At 41.4% G+C, this 15,627-nt stretch overlaps 1 protein-coding gene across 1 annotated transcript in view; it reads right to left on the bottom strand.

Annotated features, from left to right (window-relative positions):
• SUSD5 (sushi domain containing 5) overlaps window positions 1-13,925 on the bottom strand; it is a 38,396-nt gene extending 24,471 nt beyond the window's left edge. The window contains exons 1-2 of the mRNA XM_033405536.2: window positions 13,708-13,925; window positions 4,941-5,118 (exon numbers count right to left, since the gene is read on the bottom strand). Of these exons, the coding sequence (XP_033261427.1) occupies window positions 4,941-5,118; window positions 13,708-13,813 (284 nt within the window). The 5' untranslated portion in view covers window positions 13,814-13,925. The remainder of the gene's footprint in view (window positions 1-4,940; window positions 5,119-13,707) is intronic.
• Window positions 13,926-15,627: the final 1,702 nt, after the last annotated feature.

The following is a 15,627-nucleotide window of genomic DNA, read 5'->3' as shown; positions in this document are numbered from 1 at the left end:
TCTAAAAGCAGGAAGTTATAGGTGGTGCTTGAGTTGAGGTCACATATATCAATTAAAGATTAAGGGGCAATACATTGTTGATCTCTTTTAGTATATGCTTGGTTTTTATTTCATAAAATTCTCTTCTCTTTATTAGTTCTCTTCTTTTTGGGGGGTTTGTTTTGCTGTTATTTTTGGATTTCTTAAGATGGATCATTGGTTCATGAACCTTCAGCCTCTTTGCTTTTCTAACACAAGCATTTAACACTTTACATTTTCCTCCAGGTATAGCACTAGTGGTATCCCATGAGTTTGAGTATGTTATATTTTAATATCATTCATTTCTACATATATGTGACTTTCCATTATAATTTATTTTCGCCCCATGATTTAAGGATATCTTTTGTAAACAGCAAATAGTAGAACTTTAAAAAATCCACCTGATGGTCCTTGTTTTCTAATTAGAGCATCACATCTGCTTAATTTAGTAACAGACCTCTTTGATTTTAAATCTGCCATATTTCTATTAGTTCTGCCCATTCTTCTTCCTTTCTTCCTCTCTTTTCTTTCCCGTATTTTGATTGTTTGAATTCCTTTTTGACAATCTCTTTTTCTTCTGTATTGGTTTGGAAGTTATATGTTCTTTTACTATTCTTTTAGTGGTTACCACAGAGGTTATAACACTCTTCCTTGACTTATTAAAATTTAATGTTACTTTTTTTTTTTTTGCGGTACATGGGCCTCTCACTGTTGTGGCCTCTCCTGTTGCGGAGCACAGGCTCCGGACGCGCAGGCTCAGCGGCCATGGCTCACGGGCCCAGCTGCTCCGCGGCATGTGGGATCTTCCCGGACCGGGGCACGAACCCGTGTCCCCTGAATCGGCAGGCGGACTCTCAACCACTGCGCCACCAGGGAAGCCCTAATGTTACTTTTACTCTCTTTCCCAACAATACAGTTTAAAATACTATGTATTAACATACTTAAAACACTTCCTGACTGATATACCATTTTTTAGTGTTTAGTATTACTGTTACTGCTTTATATAATTATAGATCTTCCTCGACTTACAGTGGGGTTATATCTCCCAAAGCTCATTGTAAGTTGAAAATATGGTAAGTCAAAAATGCACATAACACACAAAACCTACTGAACACCAGAGCTTAGCCTAGCCTACCTTAAATGTGCTCAAAACACTTACTTTAGCCTACAGCTGGGTAAAATCATCTAACACAAAGTCTATTTTACAATAAAGCATTGAATATCTCATGTAATTTATTGAATGCTATACTGAAAGTGAAAAAGCAGAATGGTTGTCTTGGTACAGAATGGTTATAAGTGTATCGGTTGTTTACTCTCGTGATCACATGGCTGACTGGGGGCTGCAGCTTACTTCACTGCCCAGCATCATGAGAGAGTATCAGACAGTATATCACTAGCCTGGGAAGAGATCAAAATTCACAATTTGAAGAACAGTTTCTGTTGAATGCATAATGTTTTTGCACCATCATAAAGTTAAAAAAAAAATGTAAGTTGAACCACCATAAGTCAGGGACCATCTGTACATTCACCCCCCCATTTACTTTTTCCACTCATCCCTTTTGGCATCTCCAGCCATCCACCTGCAATTATTTTCCTCCTGCCTGAAGAACACCCTTCAGTGTTGGGTTTTTTTAATTGCAGATCATGTATGATGAATTCTCTCACCTTTTGTCTGTCTGAAAATTCTTTATTTTACCTTTATTCTTGGAAGATATTTTCGCTGGGTATAGAATTCTAGGTTGGCAGTAATTACCTTTCAGCACTTTGAGGGCCTCATTCAGTCGTCTTGGGGCTTTCATTGTCAGTTTATTGTTGCTCCTTTGAAGGTACTCTTTCTTATTATTACTTTTAATAGTTTTTCTTCATATTTGATTTTTACCAGTTTTACCATGTCGTTCCAAGTCGTGAAATTATTTTATGTATCGTATTCGGGCTTTGTAGGGCTTCTTGAATCTGTGCGTGGATGTTTTTCCACAGTTGTAGCTAAGTCTCATATTGCTTTTGCTTCGTCTTCTTTCTCTTTTCCTTTTGGAATTCCAGTTACATGCATCATCTTTGCCTTGTACTCTTTCTTCTATATTTTCATCCTTTTTTCTTCTGTTCTTTATTCTGGACATCTTCCTCTGAAATACCTTCCAGTTCATTAATTTTGTCTTTGACTCTTAAAATCAGCTGTTAGATCCATCCATTAAGTTCTTAATTTCAGCTACTGTATTTTTCATTTCTAGAGTTTTCATTTGGTTATTTTTATACTTTTCAGTCTTCTGCCAAAATTCTCCTTTTTGTCTTTTGTATCTTTGAACATTTTAAAGAGTTCTTTTAAAGTTTGCATCTACCAGTGTTAACATCTAGAGTTTCTATTGGCTATTTTTATCTTGTTGCCTTGTCTCCTCACGTGACTGGTTATTTTGTTTTGCTTGACAAATCCTATATTTGCTAAAATAGTTTGTGGAAATAAATTGTCTAGGATAATATTATTTTCCTCCAGAGAAGATTTTTAAAATCAGTTCTGCTACCTATCTGGAACACTGGAACTCTAGTATCATCTCAATCCAAACTCATGGCTTCAGAGGATTCGACGCTATGCTGCAGCTCCTTTGAGGGCCTGTGTACTTGTTCCAGTTTACTATGACTCCTAGGGTACAGCCCTTCAATGTTCCAACCCTAAGCAAAAGGATTCCCTTGGTCCCCACATACATAAAACCTGAATTCAAATCTCTGTTCTCCTAGTCCTATGAGGCTATATAAGTCGCTTCTCAGCTTTTCAGACACGCTTTATGAAATCTGTAAAAGCTCCCAGAAGACAAATAGCCCCAAATTCTAGATTCACCATTCTAGATCTCCATCTTCTAGATATATGTATAGACTGAATATAAATTCATGGAGATACAGATCAGATCTATGTAGCTACTATGCCATCAATTGCAAGGTGCGCCATGCATTTAATAATTAGTTTTTGGTGGGGAGGGGAGATGGCTGTGCAGGAAAGATGCACAGTGAATTGTCCATACTAATGGTCAGATACTTCTTGGTTCCAGAAACATTAACATGGAAAACTATTTTAATATGTCATGTAGTAAATATATCAAGTAAGTGTGTTTACTTTAAAGAAATAGCATCTAAGGGAATTAGAGACTCCACGCTCTTACTACTGAGGGCTGGGTTTCCACCCCTGGTCAGGGAACTGAGATCCCATAAGCTGTGCGGCGTGGCCAACAACAACAACAAAAATAGCATCTAAGCAAGTTAGAGATCCACTAACATGTCTTAACACCTTACAGGAAACCCAGAGAGGACAAACCTTTCCAATGACTCAGTTTCAATTTGTAATGCCTGGGAGACCTAAGCCTGGCTCCAAGCTGGCTCTTTAGAATCTTTAGAATACCCTGGTTATCTGATATAATGATAGTGACAGAGTTATGAAAAATATCCACACTTGACTACGTTATGGAAACATGCATACGTGGGACATACTTTGTCTATTTAGGAACTTGGATGTGAAATATAAAGCAGAGAGGCTACAATTCCAGATTCACTGAAACGCTTTGGAAGTAACCTCATTTGTTCTCTTTATTCAATTGCTGCTTTACATGTGGCACCTTTGGAGATGTGAATCAACATGGTTGCATGTGTTTTCTATGGCCATCTCCCAGCCAGACACCTTCAGGGTCATTATCAAGCAAAGTAGTTTTCGGAGCCCATTTGTTCTTTCACATTCCTGTGGCATGAAGGAAAACGTGGAATGGCTCCTGCCTTCTCTGTTTATGACTGATGGAGTAGTTAACAGCACTAATGGGATGTTTTCTCCTAGCTGGCCACAGAATTACTTCTCCACAAGGATTCCATGGGTCAGGAATTCAGATAGGGCACAACGGGGAAAGGCTTGTCTCTGCTCTGTAATGTCTAAGGCTGAGCTGGAAAGACTCACAGGCTGCCTAAGTCAATAGCTGGGGGCTAGAATCACCTGGAGGCATCTGCGCTCACATTTCTGGTAGTTAATGCTAGCTATTGGCTGGGACATCAGTTGGGGCTATTGGTGAGAGTACATACATAAGGCATTTCCATGTGGCCTGGGCTTCCTAGGACTTCACAGATAGCATCTCAAAAGTAAGTGTCCCCGGAAATCTGACCATGGGTTTTTCCGACCTACCCTCAGAAGTCACCCAGTATCACTCCTGCTGTATTCTACTGGTCGAGGCAGGACTATGCTGTCCCTGATTCACAGGGAGAGGACATAAACCCCACTTCTCAATGGGAGCAATGTGAAAGAATTTGTGGCCATATTTTATTTTATTTTTTAAAATTTATTTAAATTTATCATTTTTTAAAATTGATCTGATGACTCTCAACTTTTATTTATTTGGCTGCGCCACAGGGCATGTAGGATCTTAGTTTCCTGACCAGGGATCGAACCCGTACCCCCTGCAGTGGAAGCGCGGAGTCTTAACCACTGGACTGCCAGGGAAGTCCCTCGTGGTTATATTTTAAAACCTCAATACCGTCTTCCTCTTCCTATGGATGCAGATGAATATCCACAGAGAAAAAGAGATAAAGAATATATATCAAATAGGAATCATTACCTCTGAGGTGGGGAAGAAGAGAGAAACTCACTTTGCACTTTATATATATCTGTATTATTTGAAATTTTTACAAGCATTTTTTTCTTTTGTAACTTAAAAGGAAATTCAGAATAACAAAGAGGAAAAAACTGTGACAGAACCCCAGAAAAATGTTTTTATTAACATTTTTGTTTTTATATTTTGTTTAACATTTTGTTTTTATATTTAACTCAAAACAAGAATATACTGGAAGCCACAGCCCATTGCACTCTGTCTATCCTGGCACCTCTATTGAGCCCCGTATCAGCCCTGATGGCAAGGTGGGGTGAGTTGGCAGGAGAGCCCCCAGCTGGCCTGACTTACCCCAGGCTGCCATCCGCCAGCCAGCCCGTGGTGCACACGGAGAAGGCACAGTCCCGCACCACCTTCCGCAGCTCGTCCGCAGACACCAGGTGAGCGCCTCTGCTCTTGCAGGAAAGCCGAGCGGCCTCTAGTTCCAGGCCCTGAGAGCCATTCTGAGACTCCAGCACAAAGAGCTTCCCTGTGTGAGGACAAGCATGGACACAGGCTGACTCTAGGATCCACGGGAATTTAGTCTCAGCAAACTCACCCTCTGGCAGATGCCCATCAGAGCTGTAGTTTCCCACTTGCCTAAAGATCCAAGTGCAGCAACTACCTCACTGCATTCGTCCCCGGACTGTGATGACAGTTACACTGGTGTTTGAATCTATTTTTACCTGTTAACTGCCTGTTCTGGCATGTTTATCTGGATAAGCCTGTCAAATCTTCCTTTTAAAAAGATGTTTAGCAGCATTATTTACAATTGCCAAGACATAGAAACATCCTCAGTGTCCATCAACAGATGAATGGATAAAGAAGATACGGTATACATATATAGTCTCAAGATAAGAGTGAACAAGGATAAAAAATATCCCCTTCCCTCATTCTCAAGAACTGTTGGATGAGCTGTCTTGGTGTTAGGAGGCCAAGTGCTAATCCTGATTTGGAATTGTAGTTCTAACAAAAATTTATGTCTAAGACACTTCAAGCCATGGATTTAGCTTAAAGTGGCCTGAGACTGACATTTATCCAGACACCTGATAGGAAAAATTGTAACTAACTCCTCTCTGGAGAAAAAAAACCCTTCCATTTTATGCTTCAGGAAATCCCATACAAATACTTATTCAAAGGCTATGACCACTGATGTAAAAAACAGTGAAGTATACAAGGAAACAAGGCACCATGAGTGAGAAGCAACAGATACCACATGTAGCAGAAACTGACCTAAAAATAAGTCCAATACTGGTATTAACAGGCACAGATTATAGAACAGTCATGATTACTATATTTAAAGAAATAAAAGACAAGTTTGAAAATATCTGCGAAGAATAGGAAATGATAAAAAGTGCTTAGCTGATGTGAAAAAGCACAAAATAGGACTTCTAGAAATTAAAAATACAATGATAAATTTAAAATGCAATAAATGTTTTTGGCTGAATGTCAGACACATTTAAACAAAGAACTTAACCTTGAAAAAGAAAGCAGAAGGGGACTTCCCTGGTGGTACAGTGGTTAAGGCTCCATGCTCTCTATGCAGGGGGCCCAGGTTCGATGACTGGTCAGGGAACTAGATCCCACATGCATATGCCGCAGCTAAGAGTTCACATGCCACAACTAAGGAGCCCGCGTGCTGCAACTAAGGAGCTGGCAAGCCGCAACTTGTGAGCTGCAACTAAGGAGCCCACCTGCTGCAACTAAGGAGCCCACTTGCCTCAACTAAGACCCAGTGCAACCAAATAAGTAAATATTTAAAAAAAAAAGAAATCAGAAGACATCATCCAAAATGTAGTAAAGAAACAAGAAAAGATGGAACATATTAAGATAATAAAGAGACATGAAGGAAAGAATAAGGATTTTTAAAAAATTAATTAATTTTTGGCCACGTTGGGTCTTTGTTGCTGCGTGTGGGCTTTCTCTAGTTGTGGCGAGCAGGGGCTACTCTTTGTTGCAGTGCATGGGCTTCTCATTGCAGTAGCTTCTCGTGTTGTGGAGACGGGCTCTAGGCGCACGGGTGTCACTAGTTGTCGCACGTGGGCTCAGCAGTTGAGGCTTGTGGGCTGTAGAGCACAGGCTCAGTAGTGTGACGCATGGGCTTAGTTGCTCTGCAGCATGTGGGATCTTCCCAGACCAGGGCTCAAACCCATGTCCCCTGCATTGGCAGGTGGATTCTTAACCACTGCACCACCAGGGAGTCCCAAGAATAAGGATTAACATATATTTTAATCAGAATTCCCAGAGAGGAGAGAAAAAAATGAGGTGGAAGTGATATCTGAAGACAAAATGCCTGTGAGTTTTATAGAACTGATAAATATTCCAATACATAGATTGAATAAGTTCAACAACAAATCCCAATATGAAAAATATCTATAAATACATATATACCAGTGATGCTGCAAAATGGAAAAGACAAAGAAAATATTGTCAAAGCAGATAGAGAGAAGGGAGAGAATACTTTCAAAGTAGCAGCAGTTTGACTGCTGTCTTCTAAAACAATAGCAATGGAAGCAAGAATACAATTACTAGCAAAAAATAGCTGCAAATTTAGAATTCTGTACTCGCTGAAAATATATTTCAAAGAACAAAGATGAAACAAATGTATTTTTTCAGATAAGCCAAAATCAAGGTGGTTTGCCACCACCAGATCCTCCTTGTAGGAAATAGTAAAAGAAGTATTTCAGGCAGAAAGAAAATTATTTGAGAGGCAAGATGGAATGGAAAGGGGGAAAAAAATCAATACACAGTTAAATAAAAGTGAACATTGATTGCATAAAATGGCACCCAACAGCAGCAGAATACACATTCTTCTCAAGTGCGCGTGGAACACTCTTCAGGGTAGACCATATGCTAGGCAATAAAATAAGCCATAATAAATTTAAAAGGATTATAATTGTACAAAGTATTTTCTCTAATTACTATGGGGTAGAATTAGAAATTAATAACATAAATTGGGAAATTCATAAATAAATAGAAATGAAACCAAGCACTTCTAAATAACTGATGAGACAAGGAGAAATCACAAAATTAGAAAATATTTTGAGATGAATGAAGGCAAAACATGCTAAACCTTATGGGATGCAGTTAATACACTGCATAGAGGGGAATTTATAACTATAAATGCCCACATTAAAATAAGAAAAATTATCTCAAAAATCCTATCACACCAGTCAGAATGGCCATCATCAAAAAATCTACAAACAATAAATGCTGGAGAGGGTGTGGAGAAAAGGGAACCCTCATACACTGTTGGTTGGAATGTAAATTGATACAGCCACTATGGAGAACTGTATGGAGGTTCCTTAAAAAACTAAAAATAGAACTACCATATGACCCAGCAATCCCACTACTGGGCATATACTCTGAGAAAACCATAATTCAAAAAGAGTCATGTACCACAATGTTCACTGCAGCTGTATTTACAATAGCCAGGACATGGAAGCAACCTAAGTGTCTATCAACAATGAATCGATAAAGAGGATGTGGCACATATATACAATGGAATATTACTCAGCCATAAAAAGAAACGAAATTGAGTTACTTGTAGTGAGGTGGGTGGACCTAGAGTCTGTCATACAGAGTGAAGTCAGTCAGAAAGAGAAAAACAAATACCGTATGCTAACACATATATATGGAATCTAAAAAAAAAAAAAAGGTCATGAAGAACCTAGAGGTAAGACGGGAATAAAGATGCAGACCTACTAGAGAATGGACTTGAGGACACAGGGAGGGGGAAGGGTAAGCTGGGACAAAGTGAGAGAGTGGTAGTGTATATATGGACATATATACGCTACCAAATGTAAAATAGATAGCTAGTGGGAAGCAGTCGCATAGCACAGGGAGATCAGCTCGGTGCTTTGTGACCAGCTAGAAGGGTGGGATAGGGAGGTTGGGAGGGGGGGAGATGCAAGAGAGAAGAGATATGGGGATATACGTATATGTATAACTGATTCACTTTGTTATAAAGCAGAAACTAACACACCATTGTAAAGCAATTATACTCCAATAAAAATGTAAAAAAAAAAAATCCTAACCTGTTGGAAAACACGGAAAAGAAGAGCAAACTAAACCCAAAGCAAGCAGAAGAAGGAAATAATAAGAATTAAAGCAAAAATTAATGAAATAGAGAAGGAAAAACAATAAAGAAAATCAGTAAAACCAAAAGTTGGTTTTTGGGAAGGTCAACAGAATTGACAAACGTTTAGCTAAAATGACCAAGAAAAAAAAAGAAGACTTGAATTACTAAAACAGGAATAAGAGGGCAGTTATTACTCCAACCTTATGGAAATACAAAGATTATAAAGGACTACTATAAGCAACTGTATGCCAGACTTCCCTGGCAGTCCAATGGTTGGGACTCCGTGCTTACGGTGCAGGGGACGCAGGTTCCATCCCTGGTTGGGGAACTAGGATCCCACATGCCGCATAGCATGGCCAAAAATCCTCCCCCAAACCCCCAAATAACTGTATGCCAAAAATTAGGTAACTCGTATGAAATGGAAAAATTCCTAAAAAGACACAAACTACTGAAATTGACTCAAGAAGAAATAGAAAATCTGAATAGACCTTTAACAAGTAAAGAGATTGAATTAGTAACTTAAAATTACCCACAAAGAAACGCACATGTTCAGATGGCTTCACTGATGAATTCTACCAAATAGCTAAAAAGAACTTGATAACAATTCTCTATAAACTCATCTAAAAAATAGAACAGGAGGGAACAACACCTCCCAGCTTTTTCTATGAGGCCACCATTTCCCTAATGCCAAAACCAGACAAAAGACACCACAAGAAAAGAAAACTACAGGCCATTATCTCTTATAAATATAGACACAAAAGCCCTCAACAAAATACTAGCAAACTAAATCCAGCAGCATAAAAAAAAAATTATATACCATGACCAAGTGGGATCTATCCCAGGAATACAAGGTTGGTTTATATCCCAAAATCAATTAATATAATACAACTTATCAATAGAATAAAGGACAAAAACTACATGATCATCTCAATAGATGCAGAAAGGCACTTGACAAAATTCAGTACCCTTTCATGATAAAAAAAACATTCAACAAACTAAGAAGGGAGGGGAATATCTTCAACCTGATAAAGAGCATCTACAAAAATCCCACAGCTAACATCACACTTGGTGGTGAAAGACTGAATACCTTCCCCTAAGATCAAGGATGTCTGCTCTTGCCACTTCTGTTCAACATTGTACTGGCAATTCTCTCCAAGGCAAGTAGGCAAGAAGATGAAATAAAATCCATCCAGATTGGAAAGAAGTAAAACTATATTTGCAAATGACGTGATCTTGCATATAGAAAATCCTAAGAAATCCACTAGAAAAACTACTAGAACAGTTCAGCAAGGTTGCAGTAAAACATTTTAACTTAAGTGACAAAAATCTGTACAGAAATTAAGTAGGTCATCTCATTGTAAAACTTTTCCCTAGGATTCCATTTACACACATGGTTTCAAAGGCCATCTTGACATGGATGACTCACATTTTTCTCTTCAGTCCAGACCCTTTCCATTCACCCCATCCTCCTCTCCACCCCCACCCTCTCTCACCTGCACAAGTGAAATAGCACCCTACGTGGTCTCTCCATATCCAATCCTGCCCTGGTGCCATCCATTCTTCCTACTCTCAGCGTGAGCTTCTCAAAATGCAAACCTGATCAGTCTCTCTTTTTTTGATTAAAACAAAACTTGGCCCCATATCAGTTTCCCCAGCATCATCTCAAACTACTTCTACCTTGGACTCTGGGCTCCAGTCACTCTGTTTCTTAACACATGTCCCACTTTCTCTGCCACTCATAGTTTCTCTGTACATGTTATTCTCTATCCAGATCCTCTGTCTTCCCCCCTTTGCCTAGTTTATTCTTATCTTTCAGATCCTCCTATGCCAAGTCAAAAATCTCCTAATGTATGCCCTCATAATACCTCCATCCTTTAATCTTATCACTTATCAAAATCGCAAGTTCACATTTTCATTCATATAATTATTTGCTTAATGACTCTCTCCCCCATTGGATTTTAAGCTCCCTGATAGCAAGGACCTGTTTCTCCTCACCGCTCTATCCTCAACAGCAAGGACAGTACCTAGTATATGGTAGACACTCAAATTATCTGTTGAATTAATGAATCTTTTCCTGCAGTCTTTACTCAAACAGTTAATTTGCATTCAGTTAATGTGAAGATTTTTCTGTTTCAAAAGCGTTTTAAAATTACAATAGCAGGTCTCTTTTATGTATAAGATACACATCTGATTAGTCCAATGTAAAACTAAATGTTTTTCATTTGAGTTTGACTTATTTTTGAATAAGTCTATGGAATTTTTAATAACTCCAAATTCTCTCTCTTCAAATGTCTTAACACATTAGTTTAGCTGCACATTTCTTCTTCCTCCTTCCATCACTGTAGCACATAAATACGTAAATGTGAAAAGTGGTAGTTAAGCATATATTTAGTAAAGAAAAGAATCCTTTCATAAATAGGTTCTAATTTTTCAATGGCTCTATTATAAAAGTTGGAGCTCAGCAAATGGAATTTCTTGAAAGCAAATTTACCTATAGTTCTCCATTGCGGAAGAAGGGAGAAGGAAAGGAGAAGGGAGAAACGGAGGCACTTCTGGCAAGTGTTAACAAGAAAATATGCCTGGTGCTGTCGTTCCTTTCTCCTTATCCAATGATATTTCTGTCTTAAATTTTCTATGACCCACATCAAGCCAGATAGGCACAAAATATTGATCCATACCCATCTGACATTCCACTTCAGCAGTTATAGTGGGGTGAAACTCTAAAGCCTCATGGGTTGCAGAGATATTTCTTTAAAAGGAATTAAAATTGGTACAATAGTATACATTGTTCAAAGGTTAATACTAGCTCCAATTTATTCTACTTGCATTCTTTAAAATCAGCTTAATTTTCATGACTCAATGTCAGGCCAAAAAGTACTACAGTAAAGAATTAACAGGGACTTCCCTGGTGGTGCAGTGGTTAAGAATCTGCCTGCCAATGTAGGGGACACGGGTTCGAGCCCTGGTCCGGGAAGATCCCGCATGCTGCGGAGCAGCTAAGCCCGTGAGCCACAACTACTGAGCCCGCGCTCTAGAGCCTGCGAGCCACAACTACTGAGCCTGAGTGCCACTACTACTGAAGCCCGTGCGCCTAGAGCCCAGTGCTCCGCGACAAAGAGAAGCCACCGCAATGAGAAGCCTGTGCACCTCAACGACGAAGTAGCCCCCGCTAGCCTCAACTGGAGGAAGCCCTCGCACATCAACGAAGACCCAGTGCAGCCAAAAAATAAATAAATAAGTGAATTAAAACAAAAAGAATTAACAGTGGATTGGCTGTTACTAGGTATGGGATTTCTTTTTGGGTGATGAAAATTTTCAGAAATGAGAGAGTGGTGATGGTTGATGACTGTACTAAAAACACTTGGATCGTGCATTTTAAAATGGTAAATTTTACATGAATTTTATCTCAATTAAAAATTAACAGTGATCACTAGGAGCCTTTAAAGTTAACAGTGTTTTCCCCTCTAACACTCTCTCTGAGCATATGGAGCAATAAGACAGTCATCCTTAATTAGGAGCAAAGAGTTCTACAAGCTAGCACTTAGAACAAAGAGAACCCAAAATTCTAAGCTACTATCTGGAGGTTTTTCCCTTGCTTTCTCCTTTCCCTAACCATCATGGTTCTTTTTGTCAAATCTTCTCTCTGCACCCAATATTGTTTGCTAAATAGCGATGACATTTTAAAATATACAAAGCATCCTAAATCAGCTGAGGGTTTTTCTCCTTCATCAATCTAATTTGTCCCAAGCTTGGATTTACTAGTAACCCCTCATGGATGTGAGAACATGCTAGCTTCTTTTCTTTTACATCCTTCTGCACCAAGTCAACGGGGTTTTGTTCCAAAATCAAAACACAGCTGAATTAGCTTTTTGAAACTGAACTGATCTAAGGCTGTGATCCTGCTAAGTTTAGGGAAGTATTGAAAGCTGAATTCAGGTTGAAAAAACAAACGAAAGATGGGTCAGTTCTCAGAACCCACAAAAATCTGGTCCTTACCTATTTCCTCTAGCTTTTTAAAAATGTTTTTTATTTTTATTATATTTTAAATGTATTTATTTCATTTATTTATATTTGGCTGTGTTGGGTCTTCGTTGCTGTGCGTGGGCTTTCTCTGGTTGCTGCGAGTGGGGGCTACTGGGCTACTCTTCGTTGTGGTGCGCGGGCTTCTCATTGCGGTGGATTCTCTTTGTCACAGAGCACGGGGCTCTAGGCATGTGGGCTTCAGTAGTTGTGGCACGTGGGCTCAGTAGTTGTGGCCTGCGGGCTCTAAAACGCAGGCTCAGTAGCTGTGGCACACAGGCTTTGTTGCTCCGCAACATGTGGGATCTCCCTGGACCGGGGCTTGAACCCCTGTCCCCTGCATTGGCAGGCGGATTCTTAACCACTGCGCCACCAGAGAAGCCCTGTCTAGCTTCTTGTCAAAGGAGAGCCTCACCTTGAACTTTCCGCTCCAGCCACTCTGTCATTTATCCCATTTCCCCTGTGACTCACAGGACCTTTGCACGTGCTATTTCCTCTCCCCAAGACCCTCTCCTCTCTCTTTTGCCTAGCTGATTTCCACTCATCTTTCAGATCTTCCCGGACCAAGCCAAAACGCCAAGGGAATCTTGTAATCACTGGCCTTGCCATTCGGAGCACATTTAATAGACGTGGGAAATTATGTCTCGGCAGAGGAGGTTCCAGGGCACCCTAGACGTGATTTCATTTTAAAGACCTTTCAAGGAGATCTTGGAAAGCTAGAGGTGGGCCTGCAGGACCAAAGCACAGGCTTTCTCTTGTGCATTAAGGAGTGGTTCAGGGGCCCTGTGGGGGCGTTTGGGCGCGCGGGGACTCGGTGAGCTGCAAGAGGGAGGCGGGATCGCAGGACAGCTGCGCTCCTTGTTTCCTCCAAGGCTGGTAGTGTTCCGGGCTCGTCCGAGGGGGCAGCCCCGGCGAGCTTCACTTTCCCCACGCGCCACCCCGGGCCCGCCGCCTCGCGGGCACTCCCCAGACACTCACCCTCCGCCCGCACGGAGAGCCCTGGCAGGCCGAGCAGGAGCAGCGCCGCCGCCCAGAGCCGGGTGCGGGAGCCGGGTCCCTTGGCAGACATGGTCCGGACGTCCATGGGCCGCTGGCTGGAGCGCGGGCTCTGGCTGTGCCGCAATCGGGGGTGCCCGCGCCACTGCGCCGCGCACGCCACTCAGCTCCGCGTGCTGTGCTCTGTTCGCGCGTCGCAGGCTTCGCGCCCGGAGCGCAGACAGGGAGGAGCGCGGGGAGCCAGGGAGGCTGGGGATGCCAGATCCACAACGCTGGGGCCCCGAGCTCCCAGGGGGTCCAGTACTCGGCGCCGGGGAGGCGGCTGTAGCCGGGCTCCGCCTTCGTGCTGGGCACCTGGGGGCCTCGGTGCCAAAAGAGGCTGAGCCGAACGAACGGCGAGCTCCCTGGGTGCCTCCGGGGCAGAGCGGAAGGGCGCGTGGAGGCGGGGAGAGCGGAGAGCCCGCTGCAGGGAACCCCCGCCTGCCTGGGGACCCTCTGCGAAAGGGTGACGCAGTCTGAGAGGCCAACCCACCCCACACCCTCTCGCCCCGGGAGGACCGTGAAAAACTGATGCCTAACTCTGTACTCTGCCTCTTGACTTTGCAGCTGGCGTCCTCCTGTAGAGGAAGAACATTTTTACGAAAAAGAAAGCTCTAACTTGCCAGCCTCACTCTGAGGAGTGAAATGCACGGAATAGCGAGACTCCCCTTCCCTAAAAGGCCTGACAATCATTCACATGTGAGTGTAAATTAATTTACTTAACTATTCATCTTGCAACAGCTAGCTGGTAACCTGAGGAGTGAGAATTCACATGTCTGGGCTGGAGGGGACCTTTGAAAGCCTGGTTATTGCTGAGAATGGAGGGGAGGGGGCAGAAGGCACCTGCAGGAACTATGCATTGATTCCTTCAGGAGCTGTGCCTACTATCGCTTTCAGAATAGTCAATTGGATATTACTACCGAATTCTAATGAAATGTTAAAGTTTGTCTTTATTCAGACCCGTCCTGCCCTGTCCTGATTTGGGGAGATGGCACGCTCTAAAGGTTTATTTGGTACAATTGTTTTAGAGAACTGTTTGTCTGTTTCATATAAAGTTAAAATACACCTCCTTGAAGACACAGAATTCCGCTCCTGGGTGTATATCCAAAAGAAATGAAAACATATGTGCACAAAAAGATTTATACCCAAATTTTTTTTTTCATAGCAGCTTTATTCACAATAATTAAAAACTGGAAGCAACCCAAATGTCATCAACCAACGAACAGAAAAACAAACGCTGTCATGTTTATGCAATAGAATACTCTTCATCAATAAGAGGAAGGAAATACTGATGCACTCAATAACGTGGATGAATCTCAAAAATATGATGAGTGAAAGAAGCTTTAGTAAAAGAGTTCATACTGTATGATTTCCTTTCTCTCTCTCTCTCTCTCTCTCTCTTTTTTTTTGCCACACCTCGTGGCATGCAGAACTTCCCTGACCAGGGATGGAACCCGCTCCCCCTGCAGTGGAAGTGCCAGGGAAGTCCCTGTATGATTCCATTTTTATATGAAGTTCACAAAGGGGCAGAACTAATCTGTGGTGGAAACCATACCGTGGTTGCCTTTGAGGAGGTGGGAACACACTTCTGATATAATGAGAACATTCTGTATCTTGATGAGGATGGCCATCACCCGAGTGTATACACTTCTCAGACCTCACTAAACTGTACACTTAAAATCTGTGCATTTTGTTGAATGCTATTTATACCTTAATAACAAATATTTCAAGAGTAATGAGTTCAGTTCTTGCCCTGAAGAGTAAATAAGTTTAACAGAAAAGAGTTTAATGAAAGGACCACAGACAGAAACACGGGCAGGGTTGAGAGAACCAATAAGGGATGGTAAAGCCCTTGGGACTGTC

This window comes from Orcinus orca, chromosome 10 (assembly GCF_937001465.1).
Source record: "Orcinus orca chromosome 10, mOrcOrc1.1, whole genome shotgun sequence".
In the NCBI taxonomy this organism is placed as follows: Eukaryota; Metazoa; Chordata; class Mammalia; order Artiodactyla; family Delphinidae; genus Orcinus; species Orcinus orca.
The sequence above is the reverse complement of the archived record's forward strand: the minus strand, read 5'-3'. Positions and strand labels throughout refer to the sequence as shown.